General features: G+C 38.4%; 2 protein-coding genes across 2 annotated transcripts in view; both read left to right on the plus strand.

Annotated features, from left to right (window-relative positions):
- Window positions 1-18499, plus strand: part of LOC105932112 (rab GTPase-activating protein 1) — a gene marked incomplete at its 3' end in the record, with an annotated part of 61805 nt that extends 43306 nt beyond the window's left edge. The window contains 2 exon segments of the mRNA XM_036133922.1: window positions 15955-16068; window positions 18425-18499. Of these exon segments, the coding sequence (XP_035989815.1) occupies window positions 15955-16068; window positions 18425-18499 (189 nt within the window).
- Window positions 813-6467, plus strand: LOC105932113 (probable G-protein coupled receptor 21). Its single transcript, XM_021320762.2, has one exon. It carries the CDS (start codon window positions 1954-1956, stop codon window positions 3226-3228), a length of 1275 nt encoding a protein of 424 aa, XP_021176437.2. The 5' UTR covers window positions 813-1953; the 3' UTR covers window positions 3229-6467.
- Window positions 18500-18773: the final 274 nt, after the last annotated feature.

The following is an 18773-nucleotide window of genomic DNA, read 5'->3' on the forward strand; positions in this document are numbered from 1 at the left end:
AGGCTGTAAAACAGAACACTGTACTTAAAAATTGCACTAGATCTTCTTTTTAGATAAATATAAAGACAGCAAACTGTCTTCCTTTGTTTGTATTTGGACTCTATACCTGCATCGTAAAGCTAGTGAACATTATTATTTCATGTATCTGTTTATCCACTGTTGATTTTCATTAGTAGAGATGCAACAATCAAAACTTTGAGGCTGGCTTACATTTTTTTTAATGCATTAAATTGCCGAAACTAATTTTAGCCAATACAAATTCCTTAATTTTAACTTTAATTATAAGAAGGTATGTTTCTTTCTTTATATTATTAGTTAGACTGATATGCAGTCCCTGAAAAACCACAACTCACTAGAAGTTTCAACTAAAGACATGTCATTACAGAGGGTTCATTTTAAACAGTGATCACCGTGTGTTACAAAGTAAGACCAATTCCAATAAATAGTGTCGTTTTCTGTGACATTTTGTTATCTGCCTCAAATTATTTTTATTGTGGTTTAAGCATGAGCTGATTTGACGATTCTCATGGTGTAATAACCTTGAATAGAAATACCACAGTTTAACCGTATCTCAGTATTTACTTAACATTTTAAAACAAAAATGTATAACTTGATTTAATTGCTCTTATTTGTGTTGCTCTGGTTGTGAACTTGAAAGCTGACGATTGTTTCTTTATTCTTGAACTTTAAGTTTGCTGTTTTAGGTTTGTTGTAGAATCCGCCTGCCTGATTCAGTGTACTGTTTTATTCTTGCAACTGGCCTTAGACACACACAAAGAAAACTTTATTCAACCTAAGCATACCACAGTGCATGTTATTCAAAACTGTATTTGTCCTTGATGATAAGATTAATTATCATTAAGTATCAGCGTCTTTCTCTTATCAAACTTCACCATATTCTTACATGCACACAGATACTATTCCTGCTATTTTTCTTGCAACCTAAATTAGGATTTTCCAAGCTCCAAACTACACTGATTGTTGCTAATTTTAGCAGTTTGAAACTGTATAAATCCCGGCATGATTATTAGACACGCTTTGCACATTAAAAAAAAGGAGGTGTGAGAGGTTGGAGGGGGGAAGGAAAAAGTCTTGTGGTTTTATGGGTGATGATTGGTTGGAGGCACAGAAAATGGGAGGGGCCTCAGTGCTGCTGTTTCTGTAGACAGAGGCAGAAGGAGGGAGGCAGTGTGAGAAAGAGAGACGGCAGAGCAGGACAAATGAACACAGAGGGGGTTCTCCCAGCATCGGTATGCCTGCCTTTAGGATTTCATCTCTAGACAAAGTTGCTGCTCTTAACGCCGGAAACAGACCCATGGCAGTGTTTTACTCCACCTTTGGGAGGACTGGATTTGGACTTCTTTAACCCCACATACCACCGACTCGGTAACGGCTTACGGTATTCTGCTGGGATCTTACGGCAAAGGACCAGAGAGAAGCCGATGGAAGCTCGGTAAAAGAAGCAGAAGAGCCAAAAAGAAGAGGAAAAGTGGATTGAAGGACAGAAAAATGAGCTGATTATGCTTAATCATTGCCACAGTATATGTATGCAGCTCATTAAACAGTGACTTTTCTCTGGACGCCGTTTCACTGACTTGATGGACTACAAATTGATAAGAGCTGCCGCCTGCCATTTCTGCATTTGCATCTGACGTTGAAGACATCCCAAAATTAATAAGAGTCACATTTTCTGGCAGTTTTCTTCCTCTGTGCCTTCACCTGAAAACACTCCAGACGAAGGTTTTTACCTTACTCGTACTGTAATTTTGCCAGCTTTAAGCGCAATTCCAGCGAACCCTCTCTCACCTTTATCTGTCCTTTCCATCCTTCCCAGGTTCAAAAGGAGCATGGAGATGTTTGTTTGAACTGAAACCAAGCTGCTGATAAAACCAGCAGGCTACCAGACTGAATAGTGGCTTTTTGGATTTATCGTACCCTTTAAGGGCCCCTTTTATGTGTTGTTTTTTTTTTTTTTTACTGCCTGAGATCATGAATTCCTCCCTGGATCCACTGAACCAAAGCTCGCCGGACTTAAATTTATCTGCTCCCTTCTGCTTACTTGAAATAGGCTATTCCCAAATTTTCAGCACCTGCCTCCTTGAAGTGTCCGTCATCCTCCTCCTCACTATCCTTATCATCTGCGGCAACCTGGTGGTGATCTTCGTGTTCCACTGTGCCCCGTTGCTCAGCCAGCACACCACCAGTGCTTTTATCCAGACCATGGCGTATGCAGATCTGCTCGTGGGGGTCAGCTGCCTCTTCCCGTCGCTGTCTCTGCTCCACCATCTGCAGGGCCTGGACCCCAAACTGACCTGCCAGGTGTTTGGGTACATGGTCTCAGTTTTGAAGTCTGTTTCGATGGTGTCTCTGGCGTGCGTGAGCGTCGACCGCTACATCGCCATCACGCGGCCTCTGACTTATTCATCTCTCGTCACGCCTTGTCGGGTGCGCTGCTGCATCGTTCTAATATGGCTATACTCTGCCTTGGTGTTCCTCCCGTCCTTCCTGGGTTGGGGGAAGCCCGGCTATCACGGCGACGTGGTCGAGTGGTGCGCGGTCGAGTGGAGGACTAGTCCCGCTTTCACGGCCTTCATCGTTGCGCTGCTCTACGCCCCAGCCGCCCTGACGGTCTGCTTCACGTACGGCAACATCTTCAAGATCTGCAGACAGCACACCCGGGAGATCAGCGAGCGCCACGCTCGCTACAGGCCCCAGCAGCAGCAGCAGCAGGGCCCCAGAACGACTGTGGGATCGGGGATGAAGGATTGCACCCCAGTGGAGCAAGGCCAGCTTCCCCAGTCGTCCCAATCGCAAAAGCTCCAGCACCACCAACCTCAGTATCAGCAGTCAACATACCCAGACAAGCGATACGCTATGGTATTGTTTCGCATAACCAGTGTTTTCTACATCCTCTGGCTGCCTTACATCCTCTACTTCCTGTTTGAGAGCGGAGGGATATACCACCACCCGGCGGCCTCGTTTCTCACCACGTGGCTGGCCATCAGCAACAGCTTCTGCAACTGTCTCATTTACAGCCTCTCCAACTCGGCGTTCCGAAAGGGGCTCAAGCGCCTCTGCTCCTTCTGTCTGCGGCGCAGCGGCGACGGCGGCTTTGGAGTCGGGAACACCAAGAAGCCGTTTGTCGGCTCTCTCGAAAAAGGATGCGCAAAGCAGTGGTATGGATATGACAACGAGGACTTGAGAGTTGGCACAACATGTCATGTGTAGTTCAAATGAAGAATGAAACACTGGTGTCAGGATTACCATTTGAGCTAAAATGCCCAAAGTGACTGCTCTCAAAATCTTTTAAAATGTGCTTTTAAGAGATTGAAGAAGGTATTGTTCTGTTGCTGCTATTTCTCGCTCTCCCTTGATGAGCCACATCTGGCAAAGGCAAAGAATATAAGAGTCGAAAGCATTGCAGTTTGCAATAAAAAGGGGCCCTATTGGCCCTAAAAGGTGTTTTTCTTTCTTTTAATGATGGAAACACAGGTCGATATGCACGGGGGGCTGATAGATGAAGTGTTCTGGTATGAAGACGGTCTGTGTGTCCTTTTTGTGGGAGGAAGTCCTTTTGATCAAAAGGTTGAACACAATGTTTATCTACTGATGCTGTTTTAGTTTGGAGCCAAATACTCAACTTGTCTTTGCCCAAACCAGAACTAGAACGTTCTCATGAAAAGTTTTACGGGCTTCTTCTGGAGTAACGTGACCTTCGTCGTCAACACAATTTGTGTCGCATTCAGCCAACCCTTGATGGGTCCGGTCAAGAGGCTGATGGGATTTAGTGAGACTGTGCTGAGTACAGCGACCAGAGACAAACTGAGCTTTTCACTAAATGTTATTTATTGATGTTGTTAAAATGTCTGTTGAATTTGTGGGTTTGCACACTGCACCTGTCTGTTTAAAAGGACCTAGTTTTGGTGTACGATTGCTCAACTGACAAAAATCAAATGTAGGGTTCAGTGATATGGACAAAAGAGCCACAATCCAATAAATAAGTCGTTAAATGAAATAAATTCTAGTTCTTAAATAATCAATTGTTTAACAGTTTAATTGATGTTGTCAAAATCTATAAATAAATATTTAGTAATAATCTTTTTGTTTTGTTTTTATGCTGCAGTCCATTATGATACAATCAAAGTATCAAAGTAATTATACAAGTAAATACAATTAAAAAAATTAAACACATTTAAGAATAGATCTTTGATTGAAAATATTTAGTGATTCATTACATTAATAATTGTATTATTTATTCAATATTTGTACGTTAAATTGATGCTTTATACTGATTGGTCAGAAGTTGATCTGCATCAAACCAATCAAATCTTAGGGTCTCCTTAACGAGCCACAGTGACAATTATGGTGGACTGTATCACATTGATTATGATTTTTTTTTTATGTATATTGAAATAGTTTTTACATATTTTAATATAAAATAAAAGAACATTTCATTTGTATTATTTCTAAATTTAATTTAGTAATGTATTAAATACATTTCATATGTAAACAATTATAGATAAATGTGTTAAGTTATTTAAAGAATTTGTTTCCAGTTGCTTTTTGAAATAAGCTTGCACCTATGCTTAATTACTTATTTATTTGATTGTGGCACTTCTATAAAATTTGCATATTTACCAGTTTTGTTGCACCTTATTTTTTATGTAGCATAACGTGTTTTCAAGACCAAGAAAGCATATTATTTCCCCGTCTTTTGTATTCAGATGTTTTGAGGTCTTTTATTCAGAGGTATAGCAGGGTTCCTACACTGGCTGGAAAAGTCTTTTATTGGTATACATACATAATGGAAAAAGAAAATGTTATAAATGATTGCATTTTATTATCTATTTCCATGTCACATTGTCTAAATGTGCCGTCCGTCTGTTCTTACAGTCTGTGGGTGCCTTTAGGGTTTGTATTTAAAGCCGGACCTTGATTAAATATGTGCAGTTAATTGGAAAACCAAGTTTGATTGCTAATTTTATTTAGATTAGGATTTATCATTGTTCACATACAATGATATGTAATGATTGAGTACATTTGAGTTTGTAAAAAGAAAGGGCCCCAAACTGTGGTTAAACAGTTTGGGATGCTATTAATTTAGATGGCCAACCTTTATAGTTGACTCACAACGTTCGTCTAAAGAATTTAGAAGAGAGGAAGCATCTTAAGAGAATCTGGACCTATATGGTTGTGAAAGTATGCAAAAGAATTTGAGCATTGGTGTGAGACTTGAAGATTTGTGTGCATGTTAGTGGCGTCTTGTTTTTGTGCATTGATATCTAAAAGAAATCGTTGAAAGACTTTAAAGTGAGCCTAATTGTACTTTTCCACGTGTAAAGTTGTGTGTTTTTAAACTTTCGGGTCTTGTGTTAATTTAAGAACAAACATTCCTTAGCTTTATATCTCGTCTGCAGTAATGTGCCAAAGAAAGTCTGTTGTATTTTCGACGTTTCTTTTCCTCCTAAACGTAATACCTGCTATATGACTGAGTTTACGCAACGATATTATGAACTGTCTACTGCACTGTGTCGCCTATGTGATGCCTTGTGTGCATGTCTACAACTGTTTCCAAGTATAAAGTTGCCTTTATTTAAAAACTAATAACAGTGCGTTGACTGTTGAGAAAGTAGTTTTCTCTAACAGCAAGTGAGGGCTAAATTAAAGGGCATGTGACTGTTATTAGATTATTCAGTTTCAGAGGCAAAGCTTAGCTTCACTCTGTTGGTAGCTGAGGAAGTGAAATTTTCAGTGTTCCTTCAGCTTTTCAAAGCAGTTGACACTTTTTTCTTAAACAAAAAAAAAAAAAAGTAAATGAACCAATCAAACGGTTTAACTTCTATCATGAGCTTGTGTTTCCCACGCGATTGAACCGCAGCGGAGATGATGAATGTGTGCAGATATGCCGAGACTCGGCCATTGGCTAGATTCTGACTGTTTAATGTCTTTTGGTCTCTGTGTTGGTCTCATTTCTAGTAGGGCCTTGAAATAATTAGCCGTTGTTTCGTTTGTAAAGCATTCTGAAATAGTGCAACCATTCCTGTCTGTACCATCTTCTGTGCTGCTGTCTTATTATTTCCCTGTTCATAGAAATAACTGGCCGAAAGTTTATCAGAGGATATTTATAGATTTCTTTGTTTCGGTCACCATGCTCAGTTTGTTCCTCTGAAGTGATAAATGTTGTGCAGCCTACACGGTTTTGTGGCGTTTCTACTTCAAGCATGGTCATTTTTGATCCTTTTAGTTTGGAACGATTCTGTACAATAGCAGCTCATTTCACGGTCCCTTTTTAAAACAATACATGTTTGAAGACAATCCATGATGCCGAAAAGTTTTCCCCTTGGTCACATACACTCATTCCCTTCTTCCTGTGGGGAAAACAATCAACTTACGTGTTCTCACGGGAATGACACTGATGGCTGGGAGGAAATTTCCATGCCCTGGTTGGTTAAAATAATGAAAAAAAACAAAAAACAAACAAACATGATCTTTAGAGTTGGTAGGGCTTAGGATGTAAAAGTCATTACTTGTAAGAACAAAGACATATGGTTGAACTACAACACGTTATAAGGGTAATTTAATACTTTTACATCATAATTAAACAAACTCCAACAGGTCTTACTTGCATTAGTAGTGGCTCTGTTATATTTTCAGAATACTATAGCTACTACATTAAACATTATTTTTAATTGTAATATAATATGCTTAAGATAATTGCAAGATATGCAGATATTGCCCTTGTTCTCTCTGTTTTTTTGCCTTTTTCTTCTGGTATATTCCTGGGTTGGCAAACCGTTTAAGTGGATCAGCAGTAGTTGGACTGGGACAGCCTAGAATTTTATCCTTCTCCGAAACGAGTCCAAATGGAGCCGCTTAGGTCCGACACCGCACATAATTGTTTAAATTTAGAGATTTTTAGGTATTGAATGGTCCCGTTATTGTGTATTTCAGTAGATCTAAACTATTGCCGTCTGTTGAGCCACACAATAAATAAGAGATGAGACGAGACTGCCAATTAAACATTCCACACAGGAGATTTTTTTTTTTTTTGCAAATAATAAATGATGTGTACAATGAGACCTGGAAAGTTTGAGACTTCAAAACCACCTTGTTAAACAAAAACCAAACATGCCATCTTTCAAACACCAAGTGTGTTGAATTTGTTATTAGACTTTTGGAAAGATGTCTGCTTTTCTATAGACTGTGAATGTTGCTTAGTTTATTTATGCTGTTGATGAATGTGGGTGAGACTTCAGATTACACGACGCTCCCAGTGCGATACGGTTTTGTGAATCATAGATGTTGTTTATCTGTGCTGAACAAATAAATCTGATTTTTATCACAGAGTTTTCATTTTTTCTCCCCCAAAGAATTTTACAGTTGGGTCATGCAACCTATTTTTATTTTTTTTTGCATGCAAACGACTGCCAGCAAAAAGTAAATAAGCTGAATATCTTATCGACTTTTCTATCTTATAATAAAAGCAAATAGTTGCTGGCTTATCTTGTAACGAATGGCATTTGTTCCACTAACTTGTGTACTAAATTTCCTTGATAAATAAGTAGTAAGTTTCCACTGCCGACTGCGGGGGAAGAAATGTTATGAAGTTACCAGTGCTAATAGTCGCTTTAGCACCTGCTGCTAACAAAGTATTGTGCATCGATACTGTTATCAGGAATCAACCCTAATGGAACTAAAAATGATGCTAGAAATAACTTTTTATTTGAATGTTATCTGATAAAGAAGTAAAAACGTTGCACTCAGTTATTTGGGGTTTGATCCACAGAGCGTAGCAAGCCTGATAAATGTTACGCCACTCCATTCTGATGTCTCAGCGGGATCCTTTAGGAGCAGGGAAAGGAAAACAAGATGACATGTCGACTTTTGTGTCGAGTCAGAGAAAATCGGGGACAGTTCTCGCTGTTCAGCTTTCTCGTTGAGGCTCCACTCTGTGATTTTTATTTGCCTGCTTCTTGACACGCACATAAATGCAAAGGCTACAGCCTCCCTATTTATGTCTGACTTCTGTTGAAGGGGTTGTAATTTTGTAAGAACACCATGTTTTGTCCCAGGACTTCACTCACTTAGAAGTTTTCTGGTTTCCCTATTTGTCCATCCGTTTCCTTTGACGGCAACTGAGTCATGTTCTCGATTAGCCTTTATTTTTGCACTTCCTCTCCATCACACCTGCCACTTACTCAGCAGTAACATTTGTTATCTTTACATAAATGTACTGGTCAAAAAAAAAAAAAAAAAGACAATCCTTTAGAAAGTACTCAGCCAGTGAAAGATCAGTACACCCTGGTCAGTTTTTTTGTTCAAATGTATTTTTAAAAACAAGCTCCAAGTGCTTTAGATCATTTTAAAATGGTTAAAGATGAATACAACCTGAGGCTGTATACACAAATACACGTCATTAATGCATTTGGATCATCAACCACTTTACCACATATATCGTTATCCAGCAACTCTATTCCTTTAGGCATCTAGACTTGGAAGTTCCTAGCGGGCGTCAGAATGGGGAATAAAGGTCATTTAAGTCACTTTGAACCTGCCATGGTTTGTGGTGCTATACACACGGGTCTGAGTATTTCAGAAAGTGCTGACCGACTGGAATTACAAAGAAAGGTCTGAAAACTGGAAGATGGCCAGTGTTGATGAAAAAAAAAAAACGTGTATATGTCAGGGGAAAGTGGGTGAATTGGTTCAAGATGACAGGCAATTTATTTACAGTAAAATATAGTCAACCCAATCATACGGACTGATTCAAAAATTAATGTACATACATTCAAATGCAGTCCTAGTTATAAAACATTACAATAGAGTTCAGTTTTTAGGCCACTTGGTAAAGACACAGTTGATGGCATCGAGTCACTTGAGTTTACAGCAGTCCCTCCTGAACAACCGTGTGGCAACAGTGGAAAAGAAGGACTCCTAGCAGAAAGAAACCTCTGGTTCAGGCATCACCGACCTTTTTGAAACTGAGAGCTGCTTCATTGGTACTTTCTCACATGAAGAGCTACCAGTACCGATCTTTGAACTAAAAGAGTGAGAGTTCACCTTTAACATTATGTAAAATAAACATAGTTTTCATGCTTTGTTATAGATATTGTCATTTTAAAATCTATATAAATGCAAGTGTGAATAAACGGCAAGAATAATGGGCAAAGAAATAACGTTTTAGATGCAGCTCATTGGTGGGTTGTGCTTTTTTTTCAGAACAGGCTCATGAGCGCCACATGTGGCGTTGGTGTTGGTGACCCCTGCTCTAGCTGATCCCAGTTTAGTGTGGGTGGAGTACCATTTTTTTAACTCATAACCTTAAAACAGTTAGGCTTCAGCTAAAAACAGATAACTGAGGCTAAAATTTGCATTGGATAGTAACAGGGTGGGGTGGGGATGAGGGGGATGATCCCTGGTCCAATGAGCCTCAATATCATCAGCAATAGTTAGATAGTTGTCCAAAATCTGGCTTAAAAAATATGAAGGCATGGATCCATTTCACCTTGTATCAAACAGTTAGGCTGGTGTTGGTGTAGTGGGGTGGGGAATATTTTCTTTGGCAGACTTTAAGCCACTTAAATATGCTGGAGTAAGTGATACTCAGTTGGTATTAAGTATTGTTGCTGACCATGTCCATCCTATTGTGTCCATAGTGTAACTATCCTCTAACGGCTACTTCTGATAGAATAACGCAGCATTTCCCAAAATTCAAATTAACTCCGACTGGTGTCTTGAACGTGTTCATTGCCCTCCAGTAGCGTCCGCAGTCAGCAGATTTCCGTCCATTAGAGGTCGAGCGGGATTTGGGGGGAAAAAAGAGATTTGTATCTAGGATGTTTGTCGGACAAATTGACAGTAAATGTTTGGTGCTGTCGTATCAATATTAGGGCAATATTTAGACTAGATGTAGTTGCATTATTATTGTTGAATACTTGAGAGACAACATCCCTATTTTCCTCACTTTTTTTAAATTTATTTTCCACCATCATAATATTCCCACCACTCTGCTGAGCTGGCACATCTTGATCGCTAAGATCTATATCGGTTGCTATTTTGCACTGCCAACATTGAACTTTTCAAACTAATGCCTTTTTGCACCATTATGTTTGCACTATAAACTATTATGTTATTTTATTTCAATTGCAATCTCATTACATTGTCATAAGCTATATGCAATGAAATTTTGTTTTATATGCACTCTGTAGATACAAAATTACAATAAAGTTTGTCTAAGTCTAAGCTGCTGAGAGTCGGTCCAAGCGACCATACATGTTTTCACCTGGCAGAGTTTGAATGCATAGTTCCTAAAATATAACAGGCTACCGAATATTGCATCCAAGCCGTCCTTTGCAGTTTTATACTGTAGACATCAAACAGATTTCAATCACATTTGGCAACATTTTCACATTCTTAAGACATGAAGAACACTGTGTCTCAAAACTGTTTTGTATAAATCGAAGCAATTTAATTTCAAAGTAAAACAGCAAAACTCAAGTATAGTTTAGCATTACTGTGCAATACGTATGTAACATTATGAACATTTTATCATGATCATCATGTCCAGATTTATCACTGTTATCAGTTCTACTTAACAATCAATGTCTGTTATTTTTGGTAGCAGTAGTGGCTGTAATATATTTCATATCATTGTCACACTCTCACCAATACACCAAGAAGGCTTTCTGTATTAAATTATATCTGTCAGGGATAAATTGCAGCCTGTGACTGAGCACACAATGCACCCAGCATTAACTGTGTTTTTAAGGAGCTGAGTGGACAATGTAAGTGGGTTTTAATTAGCTTTATGCTATTTGAGCTTCTGAGCACTTTATGCCTACATAAGGCTCTTAATGTGAGCGGTTTGCACTATTGATGCTATGAAAAGAGGCAACCATCGTGTTATTGTTTTGATTGGTTTGGTGACCTTTGGATGCAATGTTGGCAGTCCAGTAAATCTGGTGAGCTGGTAACTAATTAAACAGGAAAACAAGACCATCCACTTTAAAGGTATATAGCCACATTATGTCCTCAGAGAAAAAGACCAAAAACCATTTGATCATGATAAGTTATATACACCAAGCCTGCATCCTGATAATGTTTTGATGGTCCTTTTTGTGGATAAAAATAGCCCCAGCACCGGCCACTATGATCAGCTATCTACCGGCGGTATCGCATAACTACCATAATGCTGGTTTGCTCAATTAATAAAACATTATTAAATAATGCCGGACCGAGCTTGACCCTCTGCAATGCCTCGCAGTAAAGCGGCAGCTTGGCGTGATCGAGGACCAACTGTTATTAATTAAATACACACTCTATGAGCCTCATATCAGAACATTTACTCACATCAGTCAACTCTGCGGTCACATCTGTGTGATCGGCAGCTTTAGCATCTGCTTCAGTGAACACCAACGGTCATACTGTATTCCCAGTGACAAATTTGTTACTAACAAATTGAGTAAAAACAAAGCGTAAAACAACAAAATAATAACGAATACCCCAGCGGGACGTGGCAATCTTTCAGAAAAACTTTGCTTGCCACCAGAGTGAGCTACTGACATAAAAATAATTTAAAAAAGTCAAATAACATGGCTATGCGCCTTTTAATGTTTACTAACTCACCGCAGCTGAGGAAGAGGGCTGCTCTTGCATGTAGTTTGGACAAAATATCTTCAAAAAGCCCTTTTGGCAATGTTATAAACTTTTGAAGTTCAGCAACACGTAACACTTGGTGCCTCTTGGCGGTTTTAATATCTCTGCCTTACTTTCAGTACTGTCTGCTCGCATCTGCTGCAATGTTGTTGTTTTTTTGTTGTTTTTTTATAAGCGTGCCACTAACATAGTTTTAATAGTATTATTTAACTATAGTGATTCTATGCTACTAATATTGTAATTGTTAAAACTACAAACCTTTTATGTCAGTTACATTAGGTTTTCACGATATAAAAAAAGCATATTGATAAAATAGAAATCATATCGATCGAAGCGATAATTATCAAAAACACTGAATTCAAACTGAACCGTTTATTGAATCAACTTTTTTTTTATTTTTACCCGCATTGCAAATTTTAAAAAAGGAAAAAAAGAAAGAACACGTGCTCTCTTTGATTGGTTGGGAGGATGTGATGACTGTAGTATTAACCTACATGATAGGCTAGATGCAAAAGGAAGGAAAACTGTTTTTTATTGATCTTTTTTTCACAAAAGTGTCTATGTGCAGTGGATTTTCAGAGGTGGGTTCATTGCACTTGAGCGCTTTTTCCACTACTAAGCGACTCCTTTATTAATGACTTCACTCCTCTCACCTAGGAGGGTTTTACTTTCAGAATCCAGACGGGTAGTTTTGACCAGGCGCGGCAAAGGTCTCTAAATCAACGGACCACTTTTAAAGTCATTCATCATGTCATTGTCAAAGCTATAAACTAAACACATCGTATCCCCCATTTATGCAGTCCTGGTCTTAAAACATTAAACACAATATCCGTGTATTGCAAGACTGGTGATGCTGTTCCATAGATGCAAAGCAGGACTCCTTAGCTTTAACAACAAATCTTTTCTTATGTCCTCACCGTGTAGGATTTTCTAAATCAGAGTATTTTCTTACTTTCATAGATACCTGTTTTTTTTTTGCCTTAATGAATAACAACAAAAGTGGGACCAGTAATGTTTAGTCAGTGCTCGACTATTAGGTTTACTGCAATATATATTTCAACACATAATCTTTGTTACATTTTAATAAAAGCGTGCCTATTTTTGTGCCGTCTCAAGCTTCTGCACAGTAGCATGATACAGTGGATATGTTTGCTGTTCCCTCTCACGCGAACCCTCATTAGAAGTTGCTCGTTAACGGCACAGACAGACGGACAGAGGGGAAGCTAATTGACCATTAAGTCAGAGGTCTTTGTTGGTTCTCTCTGCACTTCAGATAAGTATGGCTAAGTGGTGCTTGTCTAAACGTGGATTGTTATCTTTTACTAGGAAGCTGCAGCCAAGTGTAATATGTCCCTCACACTGGAACAAGTATTTAAATTCCTGTGGAATGAAAGACATCAGGATCGTGTAAGATTTCTTTTCAAATCAGGTTTGTGGTATTACGTAAGTTTTTTATGCAGCCTTGGACCCAGTCCTATTTGTAATTTAACTTACATGATGCATTTCATGGTGAAGCCATTTAAGAAGGCGTAGTTGTTCATTGTAATATTTTACAAGTTTTGAGAGAGAAACTAAAGCAGAAATGATCACATTTCAGAATTATCACAGAATAAATTGGGGCCGATTACTTACAGTTGTCCTACCTAAATTTTAACAAATCAGATGAGGAAGTCTGAAGTTAGTTTCTTAAAGCTAGAAAAAGATAGCAGAAGTAACAAAGATTTGAACCAGTGGACGTTAATATATATTTTTTTATATTCAAAGGTGCTTTTTGTTATGGCTCACCACCAAGGGTGCCATTCTGTCAGAGTGTGGCACAAGCAATCAAAATATTTATGTTGAATCCTGCAAGAGTTTTATATTTTCTTCTTTAAGATACAGTTTGTGATTTCTGATGCCATTAATATAAGAAAAAGGGTATTTTAAAGTTTCCCGGCAATACTTTGTTAAAACCTTCTATTGTCTTTTAACCATCTAAGCCAATTATTTAATCCCAACATCTATTTACTCTTAAAAACCATCAAACTCTTTTTAAATTCTTGTAAAAATGTATGAACTCGTTCATACCAGGCAAACAATGTCCTTCTAAAATGCCCTATCTCTTCTGAATCTCCAACCTGACCTGACCTGACAAGGAAGTATTAAACTAAGCATTAAAAAAAAAAATTAAATAGAATTACTGAGACTTTAAAATTGTGCTGTAAGAGGTGAACTAGGCCCTTATTTGTTGATCTATGACCAAGGGTAGCTTTTTTTGTATTAGTGATTCTTTCTTTAGACAGATTTTCTGGTTCTCCAATTATTATTATTATTATTAATCCAATTATTGGATTATTTTTCTTTTCTGTGGAAAGCAGAACAGAATCCACAGAACAAGGAGATGTGGGGACTTGATGGCTTTGGTATCAAGGACCAAAATTGTATAATTAGCTACAAAGCAAGAAAATAATGTTAGTTCCAATAACCAAATTACCTTTCTGCCAACAATTCCCAATTTAAAATACTTTATTACAAACAGAAACTTAAAGCTCAAGATGACAAAACATGGCAACTTTGTTGTGATATGATCAGCGTTCTCTCTATCACCCGAAGTGAAATGTTCCAATGGCATAAGTAGTTAGGTAGGTATGATGCGTTCACTGATCAGACAAAGATTGGAAAAGTCAGGGCAGGCCAAACTAAAAAAAAAAAAATGCCTGGCTCCGGCCACCAGCCGATTTCTCGTGCCATCACTTCCTGAGGCTAAAATTGCCCGCCAATTGACAAGACTGCATTGCGTCAAATATTACATACATATCTTTGAATTATTTACAAAGAGGTCTTTAAAAGGGAAAGAAAAAAATCTTCATAAAATTGTCTTTTAGTACAGTTGCCTTTTTAAAGGTAATTTATTCCTGATGTGCTTGTAATCAGTATGTCATTTTTTGAAACGCAAACCCAGTTCTTCAGGAGTTTTTACTGATCCGAGTTTGTGGCGCTCCGTCTCATCACCTCAGATAAATATGAGGCACAGGTTTCTACAGGTACGCATCAGCAAATCTGCAGCTTTATTAGTGGTGTTGAAAGATTCGGCCAACATCAGTTTCCTACATTCCTTTTTTTTTTTTTTAAGCGGTCGGGGTTAATTCAATGCAGAAGGAGTTGATTCTGAGTTCCTTTGTCTAAACCTAAATGTTGTAACTTATGTTGTGGTCCCAAGAGGTGTGTTTTATTATTTCTTTCATTCTTACTGTGGTTTGACTATAAGTTTATTGATCGCATTCTATCAAAAAGGCTCAGTGACTGTATCAAAATTTGCTTTAAATATTTTTGCTGTTAAACATTCGGTCTGCTGCAGAATAAGCTGTAAGTTTCATCATGCTTTTTTTTTTTTTTTTTTTTTTTTTACTAGCCCTATAATCAGTTCAAAATGTTTTTCTCCTACAGTGTCATTGGTTTGCTGTTTATAAATGGTTGTCAGATGCATTTTGCTTGAAATGTAGGGTTCTCCACACAGCATTGCTCACCAACCTGGTTTCATGTCCTCCAGTGGCTCCTTAATCAGATCCCACTTCTAAAAAAAAAGAAAACAATAGACTGAAACACTGTTTATTCCTCAACTTATCGATGCTGTCAAACCGAAAGAAAAGCTATCTTAAGTAGCTGAGATTGTCATTGTAGCAGGTTTGACCTCAAAAGCCAAACTGTTAACTATCAGCCAGGAAGTTGTGTTTTTGTCTGTGTTTGTTTTTTTATCAGAAGACATTTTAACGGGTCATTGTATCTACATTTAAATGGAGTCATAATGACATGATTGGGAGGGGAGGGGGGGGGGGGGTTATTCATAGATAAGGTGTCATTTTTTTTAACACTCTGTGAAACCCCACTCACTGTTTTGCGCCGTTTGTAAATTTTTGACAGCTTCGGAGTGTTTTCAGACCGTGCTGCTGGTGCGACGTGTCCACACTTTTGCAACAATGAAATTACTTTTGATGCACTAAAATGGAATAAAATTAGAAGCGGGAAGAGTGGACGTAGAGTTACAAAGAAGCATGGAGCGGTGGACGATCTGTACAGTGGAAGAGAACAGTCTGTGCTGCCAATTTCTCCTCCTACCCCACGTTTCTTAACAATGCGTGGGGCCCCTGCATGCTGAAGATCATTTACACCAGCTGGGTCTGGGAAGAAGTTATCTTTGCAAATACAGCTGATAATAAAAAACTAACCCCAGTAATAGTCTTATCTTTTTTTTTTTGTTGTTGTCTTTGCCACATTCTTTCCCACCCCCACTCACCTCCCATTTTATTTTCTGTCTTCTAGGAATCTCCTCAGGACAGTGCAATCACCAGGGATATTAACAGGACGTTCCCCGCTCATGACTATTTCAAAGACACTGGCGGAGATGGGCAAGACTCGCTCTACAAGATCTGCAAGGTGGGTCTCTAAAATACACACAGACACAGAGAGAGAGAGAGGTTGTTAATTTTGAAGTGAAGTCAATGCAGCACAAAGCATGCAACGTCATGAAACTGGCTTCATGCAGAGCACAAAGCTGCTGCAGCAGCTGCACACCAAATGAGGTGTAAACTGTTTTGTAACACATCTGCAAAAACACATCAGGAGCGCCCTCTTCCCCCTTTTCACCCCTTCTAACTGCAGTTTCACTAAAAACTTAAAAAAAATAAAATAAAACTGCCAATCTTTTCCTAATTCTGGGAGTCATTGATTAAGGAAGATGCTGATGTAATTAGAAGTATTTTACAGTTTCAAGCAAAGGGTGAGACTATTCATTGATTCTTTATGTAAAGCAAAATGCAGACATAGAGGTTTTATTTCCATTTCGACTTAGCAAATGTATTTATTTTATTTGTCGCCCTGGAAAAGATGTGTTCAAAGCTTTAAAATATTAATCATCGCACACCAAAATATTAAAAATAATTTAAACCGTAGAAATGTAGTTATTGTCATGTTTGGAAATATCTAGGGTGTCGGTTTTTCTGTACAACTATGTATAATTAATGCAACCATATAATTTTTTTAAATGTATACCTTTTTATAATGAATCCAAGTATCTAGGATCGTTTAATTAGTAACCCATAATACTCCGCTTTTGACTTGACACACAGGGTCATTTCTTTTTTTCACTCTTCTAAATGGGAAAGACAAGAAAACATTATATTAATGTAAGTTAAATGTAAAAGCCGTTAATCCTCATAAGACAGGAAGTGGCTTCTACAGCATAGCTGCTCACCTGAAGTCGTACACATCCACAGTCGGAGTAATATTTAAATAGCTGTTAAATAAAAACCAGACTGTGAAAAACAGTTCAGACTAGGAACCAAATGATTGGACCTGGAGCCGAGTTTGTAATAATAATAATAATTTCAATGCTCACTGTTTGGGAAATGCTGCAACTTCTCATGCGAGGAATGAGTTTTTTGTTTGTTTGTTTTTTTTTTTTTAACCAGTAGTACCAATAAATAAGAAGAATGGTACTTAACCAGCTACAAATGACCCCATAAAAAGCAATTGGCTCTAAAATGTGGAGAATCCAATTGCATACTGGTGAAATGCTATATAAACAGAGTAAATTTCCCAAACCAAAACCAATTCTTCAGGTAGAAAATGGTGTTTACAGCTAGACTTGAAACAGAAACGAAAACACAACAAACAGGTTTGCTGATCAGTAATGAGAGTTGCCACTGCTCTGTGTTAATTAACTCTGTCTGATGCTGCGACTCGCTGGTTTTATCGAGTTCACAAAAGAATGGAAAAGCTAAATGGGTTTCTCTTGCGACCCACAAACACGCACAAAACAAGAAGCAAAGAATGATCGGCCTATGTGGAAGTTGGCTGCTTGTGCATCGGACTGCACACGCCACATCGCAACTTGACAACGTCGCACTTTATCGGCGTATGTTATCAATCAACACCATCATCGTCATCATTTAGTCCTTTATTATAAAAATGTGCTCCGTTGAAAACAAATATAGTGGTTGTTGGTTGATCTGAAACGATTAGGTGTGACAAAAACCAGCAAAAGCAAATTAAATCTGTAGGGGGAATACTTTTTTTACAACAGCATAGTATGAGTAAGACTGCTGGAGTTGACTGAGTGCAGCCTTTTTACACTTTTCTGTTTAATGTCATTCATTATGCATAACTCTTAGGAGGGCATTAATTTCCTCTCAGACAAGCAGCCACTGAGGTGCAGTTGAATAATTTACAGGTTTCTCCCATTGCTGTGTTTGGATTGATCCACATTTTGTATTTTTGACTTTTACTTGTTATTTGTGTTTCTGGTTCACTAGGCCAGCCACTTGCAGCCCATTTCCCCCCCCATTCCTCTCCCTCGTCTCACTCTGAGCTTTAATAAATATTAACATTTCTCCTAAACATCTGGTTCTCCAAGTCTCTTTATCTGTATCCAGTGATGATGATTCATCCATCCATTACTATCGGGCTTCATCTTCATTAAGTTACAAGGCTGAGTCTGATTTGAATGACTGTGATAGACCGGTGAAATCTTATGACATGTATATTTTTTTATGTTTAAATTAAACCTCTGCTAAAGATCTTCTGTCATTAAAACGTTGGTCCTGTTCTGAACAATCTGTTGAATAAATTTCAAGACCTGAATGTACAGTTTCTCTTTACGTTCTGGCTTCTCCAAAGCCAGGTCTATTCTAAGTGACGTTCTTTTTCTTGGATTACTTTCAACCTGTAAAGATGTTTCTAATTCACTGTGAAAAGCCTTTGCTTAACCGTCTTTGTCTTTCATATTGTCCAGGCTTACTCTGTTTATGATCAGGAGATTGGCTACTGCCAGGGACAGTCCTTCCTGGCTGCGGTGCTGCTGCTGCACGTGAGTTCACCCACCGGCGCCGTCCGGCAACACAAGAGCTTTCCTGAACGTTGTCGACCACTGCTTTATTTTCTTTAGACACTGGTCTCCTCTCCACCATGAAGAACACTATGAGTTATTAGAATCAATGAGCCTTAGAAGTCAAGTAAAATTTTTTTAAATAATCTTATTTGTACAGCTGTAATTTATGTGACGATCAGAGTTTTCTGCCTGCTCTCTGTAGCTCGTGGCCCGGTGTCAGCGAGTGAAGGAACGGTCCAGCACTGCCCCCTTT

This window comes from Fundulus heteroclitus, unplaced genomic scaffold, assembly GCF_011125445.2.
Source record: "Fundulus heteroclitus isolate FHET01 unplaced genomic scaffold, MU-UCD_Fhet_4.1 scaffold_70, whole genome shotgun sequence".
NCBI classification, from domain to species: Eukaryota; Metazoa; Chordata; class Actinopteri; order Cyprinodontiformes; family Fundulidae; genus Fundulus; species Fundulus heteroclitus.